Below are 14,462 nucleotides of genomic sequence, written 5' to 3' on the forward strand. Positions count from 1 at the left end.
GGGGCAGAGTCAGGAGCAGTAGGCCCATTTCCATAATGAGGACAGCAGGTCCACTGAAGTCCAGGTAGGTCAGACCTCTTGGTATAGTGAGGACTGCAGCCAAGGGCAAATGTCATAGGCACAAAAGACATCACTGGAAAAGACCCTGAGGCTGAGACTGACCCTGTCAGTCACGCCTAGGACAAGCCTGCAGAAAGCATACTTCCCACTGGTGACATTGCTCTCACCCTCTGCCTAGCCTTTGGGACTCCTGGCCTCCCAAGATGCTTGGAAGAGTGTCCACTTCTACAGGAATAGGGCCCCCCAGAGTTTGCTGGCTCTCTCTTCCCCTGTCTCCGCACACCCCACATACATACACACGCACTCGCACACACACACAGCTTCCAGCCTGTATACATCAGGGCAAGTGAAAGGGGCTCATAAGCCCTTCTTTTCTCAACACACTTCAGATACTTCAATTTTTTTAGATTCTTCCGCATGACCTCTGCACTATGGCTACTTTGAATGTTGATCTTAAAACCCCAATTGGCCACTTTGGGTGTCTTGGGCTCAGCATCAGATGTACAGACTCCAACCACCACTTGGAATCAGCTGAGAATTCGAGATCAGACACCCTTATCGACCAATATCTTGGGCAAAAATCTGCTATTCTTAAGATGTGAAAATGCAACCTGCAGAGTTACCTCTGTTGACATCTTTGTGCATTGCCTAGATATCTTTAAAAGGGGGGAATTCTCCTTCTCAATGGGTAAGTACGGTACAGAACAGAAAAGAGATCAAAGGAAAACAAGAATTTCTTAAAGTTCTGGTAGTAAACAGGCATACGATATTATTATTGTTGTAGTCTTAATAAGCAATTATACGTTCAAAGTGCTTTACAATCACTTAGCTATTCCTCACAACAGCCCTGTGAGGTAGGTCGACATTATTAACCCCATTTTACAGATGGGGGAAACTGAGGCACAGAGAGGTTAAGTGTCTTGCCCAAGGTCACGCAGCAAGTGAATGCTGAAACTGGGACTAGAACCCAGGTTCCCTGACTCCCAGTGTCCTTGAAACTAGACCACACTGCTTCCAAAGAGGCATCCCCAGACTGGCTCTGAGCACGAATTAAAGACGGACAATGTTAGATGAGGTTTGGGTGTGGTGGTGTTTCCTGTGGACACGTTAAGATGGAACCTGAGGTGTTGCCTGGATTGGTTTTGGCATGCGGGTGTATGTGTTAGTTTCAATGGGTGTATCTGAGCTTCCTGGCCTGTCCACTTCGCACTGTATTCTGGACTGGGTCACTGCAGAGAGCAGGGCCGGATGCTCAGGAGGTCATGGTGGACTGGCATACAAAAGGAACTCTATCAGCTCAGTGCCGAGGGGCCTGTCAGTCTTTGGGAGTTCGGGCAAACTAGGGATGCAGGACTTTGGAATGGAGTCAGATGCCCACCTTAGGCAGGTCTGCTTAATCTTTTTATTTTTAATTTTTTGTTTTACTGGCCAGCATCAGGAAGTTGTGTTCATTTCATTTCTCTGTGGGGCAGCTGCCCCCCTCCTTTGCTCTCTCTCACTCTTTCCCTTTCTCTGAGTCTCTGCTTGGAAGGGAAAACTGTTAAGCCTTGTACGTTCCCTTTCACGAAAAAGAACCACCGTGAGCAACGTCCGCGACAGGCAGCCCTGGCTCCGCAGATGAGCCACGGCCCCGCTTCCACCTTCCGGAGGAGTGCTTTGCTTGGAAGGGGTCTCCCTGGGGCCTTGGGTCTGCTTTTTCCTGCATTTCTTCTGAAATGCTGTTTCAGTAGAAATAAGCCCACTTGAGACTTTTCCCTTTCAAGGCCTTAGCCACAAACGCCTTCCGACTAACCAGCTTGGTGCCGTAGCTCAGGCAGAAAATTCTAAAGCATCCGTTCAAGCATCTGAAACAAACGAATCAGCCAGTGAAATCTCATCTGTTAGCATCTGTTCTCCTCTTAGATTAAAAAAAGAAAAAAATTTAAAAAGAGGCTTTTGATGGCTTCGGGTAGAATCATGCTTTAAAAAAATAACAAAACAAAACTCCACTACTTTTTAGACTAAGGTGACCAGGCAACAGGTGTTTGATCTTCTACAGATTAAATCTCTGTGGAGGATCCCATTTTCTTCTTTCTTTATGCATTGAGCCTCCCTAAGAAGACCACGTGGGGCACATCAGGGGCTGAGAGTCCTTTGCTTCTTATATACCACCCACATTTCCCCTCAACCACCTGCATCGTCAACTGGTGGCTCGGGCACAGGCTTTACAATTATTCAACCTAACAACCTAATTCTTTATAGCTAGAAATAATGGTCTCCTCCTTAAACCAAACTTCCAAATAGGCAAAAGGACTATCCCTCCAAAGCTTTCCTACAATGGAGATGGAAAGGCTCCCATCTGGGATCAGTGGGGGACATAGTGTCCTTGGATTCCACCGGAGTGCGTGTCTTTTGCAGAAAGGAAATTCTTGAATGTTAAAAGAAAGAGAAATGAACAAAACTTTTCCCACTGTGGGGTCTTTTTCTCATCCACAAGACACTGGACTAATGAGTGTCTGTAACTTGCACAGATGTCCTCATCTAGAAGGTCTGATGGGACATTCAGCATGCATTGCTCTCTGCTGGGAGGAGGACTGATAATTTTCATGGCTGCACGGCTGTGTTCCTTTATTTATTTGCCCCTCGTGGAAACTCGTAGGTCACTCGGATGTAGCAACAATGGATGACGAGCGAATGCTGAGTCAACCCAAAGTGAACATGGCATGTAGGAGATGCGCAAGAGGAAATTAAAAAAGGCCTCATGCAGCTTCTCTCTGGTTCCCTCTGTAGAGGGGCTGGAGAGAAGGCTGGTTTTAATGATGAAGATGGATGGAAGGATGGAAACTGCACACTCATTCAGACCACAGAGGCCAGAAGACACCGGATGCCGAGCTCCTTCCCACACATGGATCCAGGAGCTCAAGCCATTCCCCTTCATGTGGGAGGCAGCAATGCAGTTGGTCTGAACACAGGGAGATCAGATGGAGCCCACAGGGTTCAAAACCACAGTGCGTATGTGTGTCCTTGAAAAAACATTCCCTGGGGGTGGGGGTGCAGAGGCTTGGGCCTGTCCTGGAAGCTGTTCAGACAGACTGCACCCTACACAGCACAAGCACGCACATGCCTAGGTCCGCACTTCTGCGCTCACACTGCGACGGCCACGCTCCACTTTCCATTAGCACGCAGTCTGCCAGCCATGGGGCACCCTGCCGTGGGAGGAGGCAAGCCATCCCCCATCTCAACAGGCCACGCCCACTCTCAGGGGCTTCCCGAGGCTGTGTCCTTGTCCTGGTTACACTGGTGGTACATCTCTTCCACTGCTGTCCCACCAAATTTTCCTAACTGCTACATCGTCACCCGGTATTTCATCATGCAGAAACGAAAGCCTACTCATGCTAATTAAACATGGAGTAACAAATCACACTCACAGCCATTTCTACAGCACAGGAAGCCAAAATGCAATTAGAATTATCCTTCAAGGAGACAAAAAAAATGTCTATGTTTAATGTTTCAGAATCAAGTACATTTTCAGTTTCTCTGTTAAGATTATGAACACAACTTAATTTTCCAGGCTGCATTCTCAACATAAATTACAGACGATGCTTCAGCTCCCAATGGAGCCATGCGAAAAAATATGTTGGTATCATCTAACTGGAAATGTTTGCATTTCATCAATAAAATGAAACTCTATAAACAATAAAATGAAAAACGTTTAGGAGAAACCCTCAACATTATTGCAACACAAAGCAAGAGAGTCTTTTAACCCACAATCTGCCGCTATATCATTCATGTCATTTGACCCTTCAACTTAAGACTCAGTAAACCCCATACGTGAAACCTGGTAATGACTTAGCTGTGTGTTGTTTGTGCATGTCTTAAAACATCAAAACACTATTTCCAGCCACTAGAGAAAGTGCTGAAATTGTCTAATTGGGAAGTCTTGGGGGTTCAGAAAAACTATAAATGACCCTGCATCCAAGTGGCCGCCATGCCTCTCACAGAAAATGCAAGATTCTTATGGTACCTAGCTAACCTGCTGGCTGTAAATTAGGACATCAACCATGGATGACAGACTATGTTCCTCCCTCCAGAAAAGTTATCAAGTTCTGGTCCCAATTAGGCTCCCAGAACAATAAGCAGCTCCTTACAAGCAGAGGGCACTGGGAAATGGAACTAAACCATCTAACCAGCCTTGTCTTCTGGGCAGGGGACTCCTTTAAGGACAAGCCTGCAGAAGCATGTTCATCACTCCCTCTCCTGGCACCCAACCCGGCCACGCTGCCCTCAAGGATGGATGGACCAGAGACTTCTTCTAATCTGCAAACATATCTCTGCAGTTTGCTTTGTCTTTCTGAGGCTAGCTGTGAACTGCAATCCAGGAGGAGGGCTGTCACTTCTACAAACTGGATTGGTTGGAAGTGAGAAAGCTTCATTTGTAAATCCTACCACCTGAGATGCCAATGGGCTGTGTGACTGAGCCTGTGATTCCCTCAGCTACCTTTAGGATACGTGATGAGAGGCAGGAAGATCACTGTCTTCAGTCAGATTCACGGTCTACCTGCCAACCCGCATATGCCTCTTTCCCCAGCCCCTATAGCTGTCTGGGTAGAGCAGAGGTTTCACCATGAATCAGCAGGTCACTGTTACACAAGGCCATCTACTAACCCACGAGATACACACACACAGCTCGTGTTTGTCATTCACTCATTCACTGTCATTCATATTCATATTCATATTCTCTCTCTCAGCAAGATCAAAGATAAGCCCTCATTTTGGCTGTTACCATCACTTTGAACACACAACGCTGGGCATTTTTCCCTGGATAAGAGTGAAGGACTCTTCCACGTTGAACCTTATCAATACCTACAAGGCCAAATTTAACATGTGCTGAGAACAGGGTCATAAAATTGTGGCGTAAATAGATTTTTAAAAATTCTTTATCTTATCCATGATGGATTATGAGCACTCTGGGCAGCAGAGGTCAGTTGTTTCAGATGATTTGCCAGCCTCTGTGGTTCCCTCTTCCCTGTCCTTAGCATCTTCTCCCTCTTTGCCCTGCCTCCTTCATCCACGGCACTCACAGACCACCTTCCTAGCCCCTCTTCCTGCTGGTCCTCATCATGCCTTCCTTGCCCCTCCACATACCTGCTTCCCATCCCAGAGCTTTGGGCTTTCCTAGGATTCTACATTCCTTGCATGCAAAGACCCTGGCTGGTACCAGAGGTTCCTGAAAGCCACATCCACACTCTAGGAGCCTGAAGCAGGGCCCAGGTGGAGGAGGGAGAGGGACCAGAGGCTGGCTGGGGCATGAGAGCATAGCATGTGCACAGCTGGCCTCCTGGCCATCAGGAGACAACATACAGAGACAGACACACCACACATACATACACACACACACACACACACACACACACAGAATACATACTAGGAGGTGATGGATGTTACTGAAATGGACCAAAAACCAACAAGCAGTGGGGTAAGAAACAAACAGAAACAAAACAAAGCACTTGCGTTCAGATGGAAAGCTGTTCATTCACTGGGCAGCCAGAACCCTGGAGCCCAGGGCTGTGGGGAAGGTGGGCGCCTGCTTGGAGGACACTGCCTGGTGGGGCTGGGGTGCGAGGGCAGCGCTCGCTCCTCTCCGTCCTGGCAGCCCTGCCACGTGGGTAGTGGCGGGTGCAGGGCTCTAAGGGGAAGGCAGCGGGGAGGGAAGCACTTACCTTGTGGCCCAGAAATGGCTAGTCCACATTTGGGGGAGTGTGTAGTATCTCAGTTTAAACAAAATCCTTGTGGTACTGCTCAACCATGAATAGGCAGCTCTCTAGTATTTCAAATAAGCTTGTAAAATCGTTAGTCAAAAGAGAAAACAAAATGAGACAACAATTCACCTGTAGGGCAATTGTGGTGTTCTTCGCAGGGTACTTTCCCACCAGTCCTTGTTCTTTCCGTTTCTTGAATTTCCTAAAGTAGTCCTGTATCAGGAAAGTGGCATAGAACTTCCCCACGGTTACCTCATCATCTAAACGGAGAGACCAGACAGAGCTCTCCCGAATCAGCACATTAGACCAAGAGCCTAAACACTTGCTTCTGGCTGGGGCAGGGGTAGGGGCAGAGTGGGGCGGGTGGGCGGCACGGCGCAGAAGGCGCCGAGGTCTCAGCATATAACACAGGAGTCTCAAACCAGCAAAAAGCAAGGTTTTGCAAAGCAACTAAGGCTCAAAATTAGTGTCAGTTAAATGAACTGATACTCTAGGCTGCAGAAAATAATATATTTGTTATGAGTTTAATAGAGCAGCATATTAGTAACACTATGAAATGCTGTCTTGGTTATTTACTTAAAATAAAAATTACAAAACAAAAAGAGGCTTCACGGGCCACATTTCACCCCTGTGCATAGGGATTTGCATGTATAACTACCATAAACTTATCAAGGGCAATTAACCATCCAAATCCCGATGTCTCAAGATAGAGACCTAGAAAGGTGACATACATGCTCAGAAGGAGAGGAAGGTTTAGAAAAGTGACTGCAAATTCAGATTTTCATGAGCTCCCCGCCCCCTATTCTCCACCAATAAGCTCCATATACCATTTCTTGGTTTGTAATTCTGAACAGCTCATTTTCTGCACTGTAGTGACAGCTCCAACCAACCTCAAAGTTGAGCTGGGCTTATTTTTGCTTTGTTCAGAAACAACCTCCAACGTGTATGGTTGGGGAATCAGAACTCTGCTGATGACTTTAAAGGTGATGCATGAGGCAGAATAGAGGCTCTGGCTGTCTTATGGTAAACCACTTTGGACGTGTAAATGTGCCCCACGGCTCTCCCACGGCTGCTTGCTACCAAATCTTCAGTGTGCTGTGTCTCTTGGGGGTAAAGCTTGTGACCACTTTAGTACTCCGTCCCATGTGTGTGGGGCCATGTGGGGCCCTGGGGGCCACTGACCACGACTTGCAGAGGCTGGAAGGAGGAATGGCTGCTGGTCCAAAGGCTACAGAGCAGCTGGCTTTTAGGCCAGGCCACCCCTGCAAGATCTACATGCTGATCTGGGGGCAAGGGGCTCAACCTCTCTGAGCTTGTATTCTCACCTGTAAAGTGGGGATAAGCCTCTCAGAGGAGCTGTGAGGATTATGTGGGAGGAAGCAGGTAAAGCACTCAGCCACCTGGCTTAGGCTGTCCTAAGTGCTGGGCACTTGATGATGATGATGAGCCCTCAGAGTCACCCTTATTTTAAAATGTGCCGACGGTGGCATCCATTGACATGGATCCTGAAGCTTGATGGGCTGGGGGACATGGAGAACCATCATCCTTCACTAATGTACCTGGGGTGGGCTTCACTTAGTGCCCATCCAGGAGGTGCTGCCAACATCTTGAGGTCCCCACTGGAGATGCCCGGGCTTCTTTGGGCTGCCTCTCCAGGCCTCCCTGTCAGAAGCCACTCAGTGTTACTGTGTGAGAAGGCTGTCTCAGGTGGTCTGGCCTGGAGAAGTGTTCTGTTCCTTCTAAACCCAAGCTAAGATAGTCCTGGAGTGGTGTAGGGGCCACCCAGGTAAGCCAAAGACTCTGAGTAGCATGTAAAACATGGTTCCTAATCTGTCTCGGCTTGTCTAATGATGCAAGGTCCATAGGCAAGAAGGCAGGAGTGAGCAGAGACCACTCAGGTCCTGGTATTTCACCCCTCGCTGTACTCTCCAGCCTCCCCATTTGCTCAGGGTGTGTTTGGAATATCAGCTCTAGCTCTAGCCAGCCCCTACTGTTGGACATCTATAGATGCAAAGCCCTGTGTCAGAAGAATTCCATGTGGGTCTCATGGCCTCTTCACAACTCTGACATGGTGGATCTGCTCACCACCACCCCCTCAACAGACGGAGAGAGGCTAAATGACTTGCCCAGCTCAGTCAAGCTGGGACCTTAACACAGGACAGTGTGCTCCTCGAGCCTGGGGTCCTATCCTTCACACCACCTCTCCAGAGATGGCCGTCTCCAGCCACACTGGCTGCCGGGCTTCTTCAGAGCTGCCTCTCACTCCATGCAAGTGTATCCCTTTCCCAGGCTGCACACAAAAAATGGACACACTGTTGTCTGGCTAGTGCCTCCAGGGACCCCAGGGAGAGTCTCTGGTGGCCTGCCATGCCACAGCCTTCCTTTATATTTCAGGGCTCTGTGTCTTCTCTGTGGGGCCCAGAAAAAGCCCTGGCTCTACCTGAAGAAGACCCACACCTCATTCCACTCTGATGCTTCTAGCAAATGCAGGCCTAACTCTGATCTCCCTTCAGCCTCCAGAGTAGAGGCAGACCCACCCAGAGCTCTGCAGGAGAGAACTCAAGGCTCACTTCGTCTTCTCCATTGAGACACTGCGCTATTTAGGAGACTAGGCCCAAGGAAGGAAGAGTTCCTAAGAACAAGAAAAGTCAAAGCTACAGCAGGACAGAACAGCAAGGAAGAGAAGGAATGAATACAAGGAGGCCATCTGGGCTCCGAACTGAAAAGAAGGCAATGGAGGCAGCTCAGTGTGCTCTTCAGGGCAAAGGAGCAAAGGATCCAGGTCAAGGATGGAGGAGAGTCCTGGGGAGGAGAGAGAGTTTCTGAAATGAAGGGGAAGAACCCACAAGATGGCAGGGGAAGGCTAAAGAGCAGAGGTGAGAACCTGAGCTGAGAGGCAGAGATGAGGCGGCTCAGCACTGATGGCGAGGGGGCAGCCGAGGCCCCCGGGCCACTGGGAGTGAAGCAAGCCTGACATGTATCCACAGATCCAGAGCTCATTCCTGATCTCATCATCGGGCTCATGAGGAGCCAGGCCACACCTCACAGCACACCAGCAAAGCCACCTAAGACAAGCATCCTACTCAGTTCTATCACCAGGGCTAAAAGGGGCTTCCTGAGCACCCCACATCTGCCAGTCCCAGCCACTTGGAGTGGAGGCTGGCCTTACTCAGTCTCCTGCTTCTTGACCAGGTGATGGTGTAGGCAATGCTGAGGCCCTCAGCCTCAAGAACTCCACATTTGTTCCCAGAGGGGTATGCAAATATCCTTTTCTAAGTATGCTGTGATGCAGGAAAGGTTGGGGACATGGGCCTACTGGAAGATAAAAGAGGAAAGACAGACAAATGATGAATGTGGAGAACCAAGCTCTGTCCAGCAACTCTTCCAGAGTCTATGCACCAAAGCCTGATGGCCACTGCCTTCGGAACTTCCTTCGTGGCCACAGCGCTCACATGAGATTCAGCCCAGATAAGCCCTGCACTGGGCACATCACTCAACACAGGCAGGGAGCTTGCAGAGCCTTCCATCTCCTCCTAAGGCCCCACTTCTCTCTTCTTGTGCTTCACACTGCCTCTTGCTGCCGTTGTGGAATCGATTAAAACTTGTCATCCTAAACTCCAATCCATTTTAAGAAATAGAGAGAAAAGGCGAGGTCCAGTTATTGGATCAAGAAAGAAGATTTCTACTCTATTGGAAGTCTGATAAGGCTAAAAGTTGATCAGCTTTTCAAAGGAAGGGAGCGTCGATGGCGAGCTAAATTCTGGACTTTTCTTTTGGTAAAATGAAAACAAATGAAGTTTCACACTAATGCAAATGACACCCTCCAAGGGCATTTCACGAGGATGGGCATTAACGTGGGAGTTTGGTTGGTTGTGATGAAGGTGGCGTTCCAAGAGAGATGTGAGGTGGAGCGAGGGAGGAGCAGGGTCCTCAGCTCGCAGGGGGAAGGTTTACATAGACAGACATAGCCCACTATTCTGAAGCATGCATGTGTATTTCAAGAAACAATGTAGGGGAATACAGTTGGCAAGAGATAACTCTGATTCCATGCCACCACCCTAAAACAGAATTGCTTCAGAATATTCTGAAAGACTGAGAGGTGAAAGGAATGGAGGCTGCAGAAAAAGCTCAAGCACATTGTTACAATTTTTCAAAAGCATTTCATCTAAGCCATGCAAGCTCTTGGATGTGAAGCTAAAAAGAAAAGAATGAAAACCAAAGAGTTGTTTTAAATGTGCAGTATCGGTTCTCCTGTGGGAAGCCCGGGTTCTCTAGGTGGGAGGGTTTTTATTTTGTTTTGTTGTTGTTGTTGGTTTGTTTTCCTTTTATCATTTCTTTTTGGGCCATCTTCCCCAGCTTTGAGCCAGTGGCCGTGCCAGCTACCGGTAACCCCTTCAGCAACAAAAGCTCACGCTGCTTCTCGCTTCATGCTAAGGAGCAGAGCTGGCTGGCATGCTGCTCTGTCTGCACCCCAAGAGCCAGAGCTCATCACCTTCTCAGGGGGAGGGGCCTTGGTCACCGTCCTGGCCCGGGTCCTGAAGTCAGCTACCAGACCTGAGCCAGACCAGTCTCGAAAGCTGTGGGGGCAGCAACACTATAAAAGTTTGGCTGGTCATGAAACACACCAAAGGCTCATCACATGCCCGGCCCAAGGATGCTAGAATGCTGGTGTGGTGGCACTGGGTGAACAGATCCTGCACCTTTAAAACTTGGAAACAGAACAGTCAAAAACAACCACCTCAACGTCTAAGTCCACATGTACTTAAATAAAAATGCAAAGCCAGTATGCATATATATATATATATATATACACATATATACACACTGTATGTGTGTATATATATAGATTTTTTTATATATATAAAAATTTAAAGAAGGTTAGTTATTTTGTGATAAATAACAAAAGGAAATAAGCATGCCTGTTAGTTAAAAGGACATTTTTGGTAATTATGGTAGTAAATTCAGTCTTGATAAGAACATTTCAAAAATACAATTTCCTGAAAGCTATCTATTTTTCATGGGACATTTTCAACAATATACTGAAGGGTAATTGGAAACTAGTTTTGAATATTTCATTTTGGACAAAAAATATAGGCTTTTCACTTTGAGATCACAATCTTGTCCTCAAACATTAATTCCTCCACCAAAAAGAAAATCCCTGCTCCAGCCATGTGAGTTTTGGTTTTTCACTGAAGCCTCTCCTTTGTCTGGAATGTTCTTCATATTACCCCCCAAATAATCACACCAAATGGCCAAAGGGCTTTCTTTATCAGTTGGCCTTAATGCTCTAAATGATACATAAAGCATTTTGCAAACACTCTCTGGACTTTCTGGAGACACTAGCATTAAAATCGAAGCACTAGCCAAGGACTACTTAGGAAATAGATTGCACTGACCACCAGCTGGAGGGACAACTTGGTCAAGTAATTTCATGCTGGTTTTCTTCCAAATTTTCTTTATCACAGCCCGAAGTTCTTCATTAGCTTGCTCCAGGTTCCCTGGATTCAAAAAACAAAAGGGGAAAAGCAAGCCTCATTTCTGTTCCCCAGCTCCTTCTCTGTTTGCACAGCCTCGTCCCAGCCTGACCTGGATGAACACGCTGCCCTCTGATGGGGCTCCCCTCCCACCAGGCTCTCCCCAGTCAGGGGCAAACACACTTGCTATATTCAGCAATAGCGATCATGCCTTCCCAGTGGGAAGTCCCTCCACCATGGGAACAAACACGGTTCACCCTGGGATTCAAGGCCTGTCCCACTCTGATTCCACCCTGCCCTCCCACAGCTGAGATCTACTACTTGCTTTCCATTGTTCCCAACCCAGAATGTCTTTGCCTTCCGCTCTTTCACGGGTTGTTCCAAATCGTACCTCCTTCCTTGAAGATCCAGCCTAAATTTCACCCAACTAAGACTCTCAGTTCCTACTATATGTACTCATCCATACAACATAACCTTGGCCTTTTATTATATGAGCTGACACTTGTCTTTTCAACTAACATGTCAGTATAGAGGACCATTCTGCCTTCTGGAGCCCTTAACAATGCTGGCCTGGGGCCAGGTACAGACAAGCATGCTACAAGTTGCCCCTGTTAGGCTGGAAGAGGCTGGCTTTGCTGGATCAAGTCTCCCTGGGCTCTAGGGTTGTCAGAAGTCACCTGCCTGCACTCAGCATGAGTCCCTTGCTGCGTTCTCTTCCCTCTCCTCCACCAGTGCCTCAGAGACTCAGCTCTCCTTGAGGTCTCCACCTCCCACTTCCCCCCACCTCCTGGTTACTCCTCAGCCTGTTGCAATCTGCTCTCCATTCCACCTCTGAAGTCACCACTGAGCCAGCTCCAATGGCCACACTCTAGTGCCTGTTTTACCAGGATTTGACCAGGGCTGAGCATGGCTGTGAAGGCCATTCTGGTTTGGTCTCTCAGCTGGGAAGATGCTGATCCCACTATATTTCTCAAGTGCTGACTTTGTGCTAGGTACTGCGAAGGAGCTTTTGCAGACATCACCTCATTTCATCCTTGGGACCTCCTAGACATCCCTGTATTTACTTCCTTTTTATAGGGAAAGAAACTACAGCTCAGACTAGTGAAATCCCTCACTGCAGGTCATACAACTAGTTAGGGATGGCTAGATTGAGTTCATTTGTGATGGTTCCGTCTCTGCTCCGATGCCCTGCCTGTTTCTCTTGCTATGTAGTAAGCAGTGGTATGAGTCAACTCAAAACATTCTGGGACAAAGTGAAGCATAAATGAAGGAGATAAAGGATGAGGAAACAGGAGGCAGGGGCCAGCCGGCAAGCGTAGCATGGACATCTTCATTCTACTTGCCAGCCCCTTCCCCCGGGCCTCCCCTTGGCCCAGAAAAGGCCCAGATGAGGAAGGCAAGATGGGATGTGATGTCTCTTTCCTTTCCTGCCATCTTGTCTTGCTGGCAGGGAATGCTTACCTTCGGTCTTGATCTTAAGAGCCGTTCGAACCAAAGCAAACAGGGTTGCATTAAACATGACTGTCCCATCACTGTTGAGAGGCATGTTCATGGCAACTAATCTCTGTAAACAGAAAGGTAGGTTTCTTTGTAGAATGCAAATGAGTGACCACAACCATATCCTTTTGGATGTTTATTTTCTGTTTATCACTCATCTCTTTTCTAGTCAACCCTCAATTCCATTCAACAGCCGTTTGGGGGTACGCATATGATGGTTAATTTATGTGTCAAGTTGACTGGGCCACAAGATGCGCATTTGGTTAAACATGATTTCTGGGTGTGTCTGTGAGGGTTTTTCCAGATGAGATTAGCATGTGAATTGGTAGAGTGAGTAAAGCAATGCCCTCCCCAATGTGGGTGGGCCTCATTCTGTTGCTGAGGGCCCACAGAGAACAAAAAGGTGGGGGAAGATTTAATTCTCTCTCTATAGGCCTGATTAAGCTGGGACATCAGTCTTCTCCTGCCCTTTGACTGAGGCTTACACCATGGGCTCCTCTGGTTCTCAGGACTTCACTCAGAGTAGACACTACCACCAGGTCCCCGGGGCTCCAGCTTGCAGATGACAGACCATGGGGCTTCCCAGCCTCCATGATCACGTGAGCCAATTCCCCATGATAAACCTGTGTGTGTGTGTGTGTGTGTATATACACACATATACACACAAATACACACATACACACACACACAGATATATACATACATATACACCTCCATATCCATCCTATTGGCTCTGTTTCTCTGGAGAACCCTGATTAATACAACCTACCATTTAGGGGACTCTGGGATGACAAAGATCAAAGGTTTAGTCATGAAATATAAATGCTAACACGCAGATGATGTGTTTTGTTTTTTAAACCGTGAAACTTCACTGTTCAAGCAGTCTTCTCCTTTTTTTCATTAATCTCAATGGAGGTCTTAGGGTCAGACCTCCATTCCAGGCACATTGTTTTTGTTTTGTTTTGTTTTTTTAGAGATGAGGTCTCGCTTTGTTGCCCAGGTTGGTCTTGAACTTCTGGCCTCAAGGGATCCTCCTGCCTTGGCCTCTCAAAATGTTGGGATTACAGGTGTGAGCCACCGCGCCCGGCTCCAGGCATGTTTTTAAAGCTGTTGTGAGGGTTAAAGGAAGTAAAATACAATGGGCCAGGCACAGGGCCTGGGACTTAGGTTCTCAACCAACAGGATCCATTACTATGCCCAACTCAGGGAGTGTCCTTCAGACCTTGCCTAGTGAGACCATCATGTACATCTTGTGGCATTTTGCATGAGTCTGTGTGGCTTCTCCCAGGCTTTGGTCTTTCAGAGCAGGATCCATGCTCCCCACTCCTCTTCTATATCCTGATCCCTTTAACACCAGCAATGAGAGTTGGAGGGGGTTTGGGTGAGGTACACCCTTTCTGGGCCCCAGTCACTTCAACCTATAAATGTAGATGACATGCCCAGTGTATGGGAACTTGCAAGGATTAAAGGACTCACGGACACAAAGAGTTTTGTGTGAGGCACATGGCAAGCACTAAATTAATGGTGATGTTGATAACATTTAAAAACTTCTTATTTTTCATTAACAGCATGTTCCAAAAGAAAATATTTTCTTTCTCTTCCATATTGATGAATTGGAATCTTGTGTCTGCACAGTCCATCCCACCCAAATTCCTAGTCCTCTTACCAATCCCTGGCCCCCTCTTCAAAACCA

The 14,462-nt window shown here is 47.6% G+C and overlaps 1 protein-coding gene across 4 annotated transcripts in view; it reads right to left on the bottom strand.

The window, feature by feature from the left end:
- Positions 1–14,462, bottom strand: part of CACNA1D (calcium voltage-gated channel subunit alpha1 D) — a 330,171-nt gene that overhangs the window by 24,320 nt on the left and 291,389 nt on the right. For all 4 annotated transcript variants that reach the window (XM_054483847.1, XM_054483848.2, XM_054483846.2 and 1 more), the window contains 3 exons: positions 12,734–12,836; positions 11,195–11,296; positions 5,928–6,058 (listed from right to left, as the gene is read on the bottom strand). In XM_054483847.1, coding sequence (XP_054339822.1) covers positions 5,928–6,058; positions 11,195–11,296; positions 12,734–12,836 — 336 coding nt within the window. The remainder of the gene's footprint in view (positions 1–5,927; positions 6,059–11,194; positions 11,297–12,733; positions 12,837–14,462) is intronic.

The sequence above is a fragment of the Pongo pygmaeus genome, chromosome 2 (genome assembly GCF_028885625.2).
Source record: "Pongo pygmaeus isolate AG05252 chromosome 2, NHGRI_mPonPyg2-v2.0_pri, whole genome shotgun sequence".
NCBI lineage: Eukaryota > Metazoa > Chordata > Mammalia > Primates > Hominidae > Pongo > Pongo pygmaeus.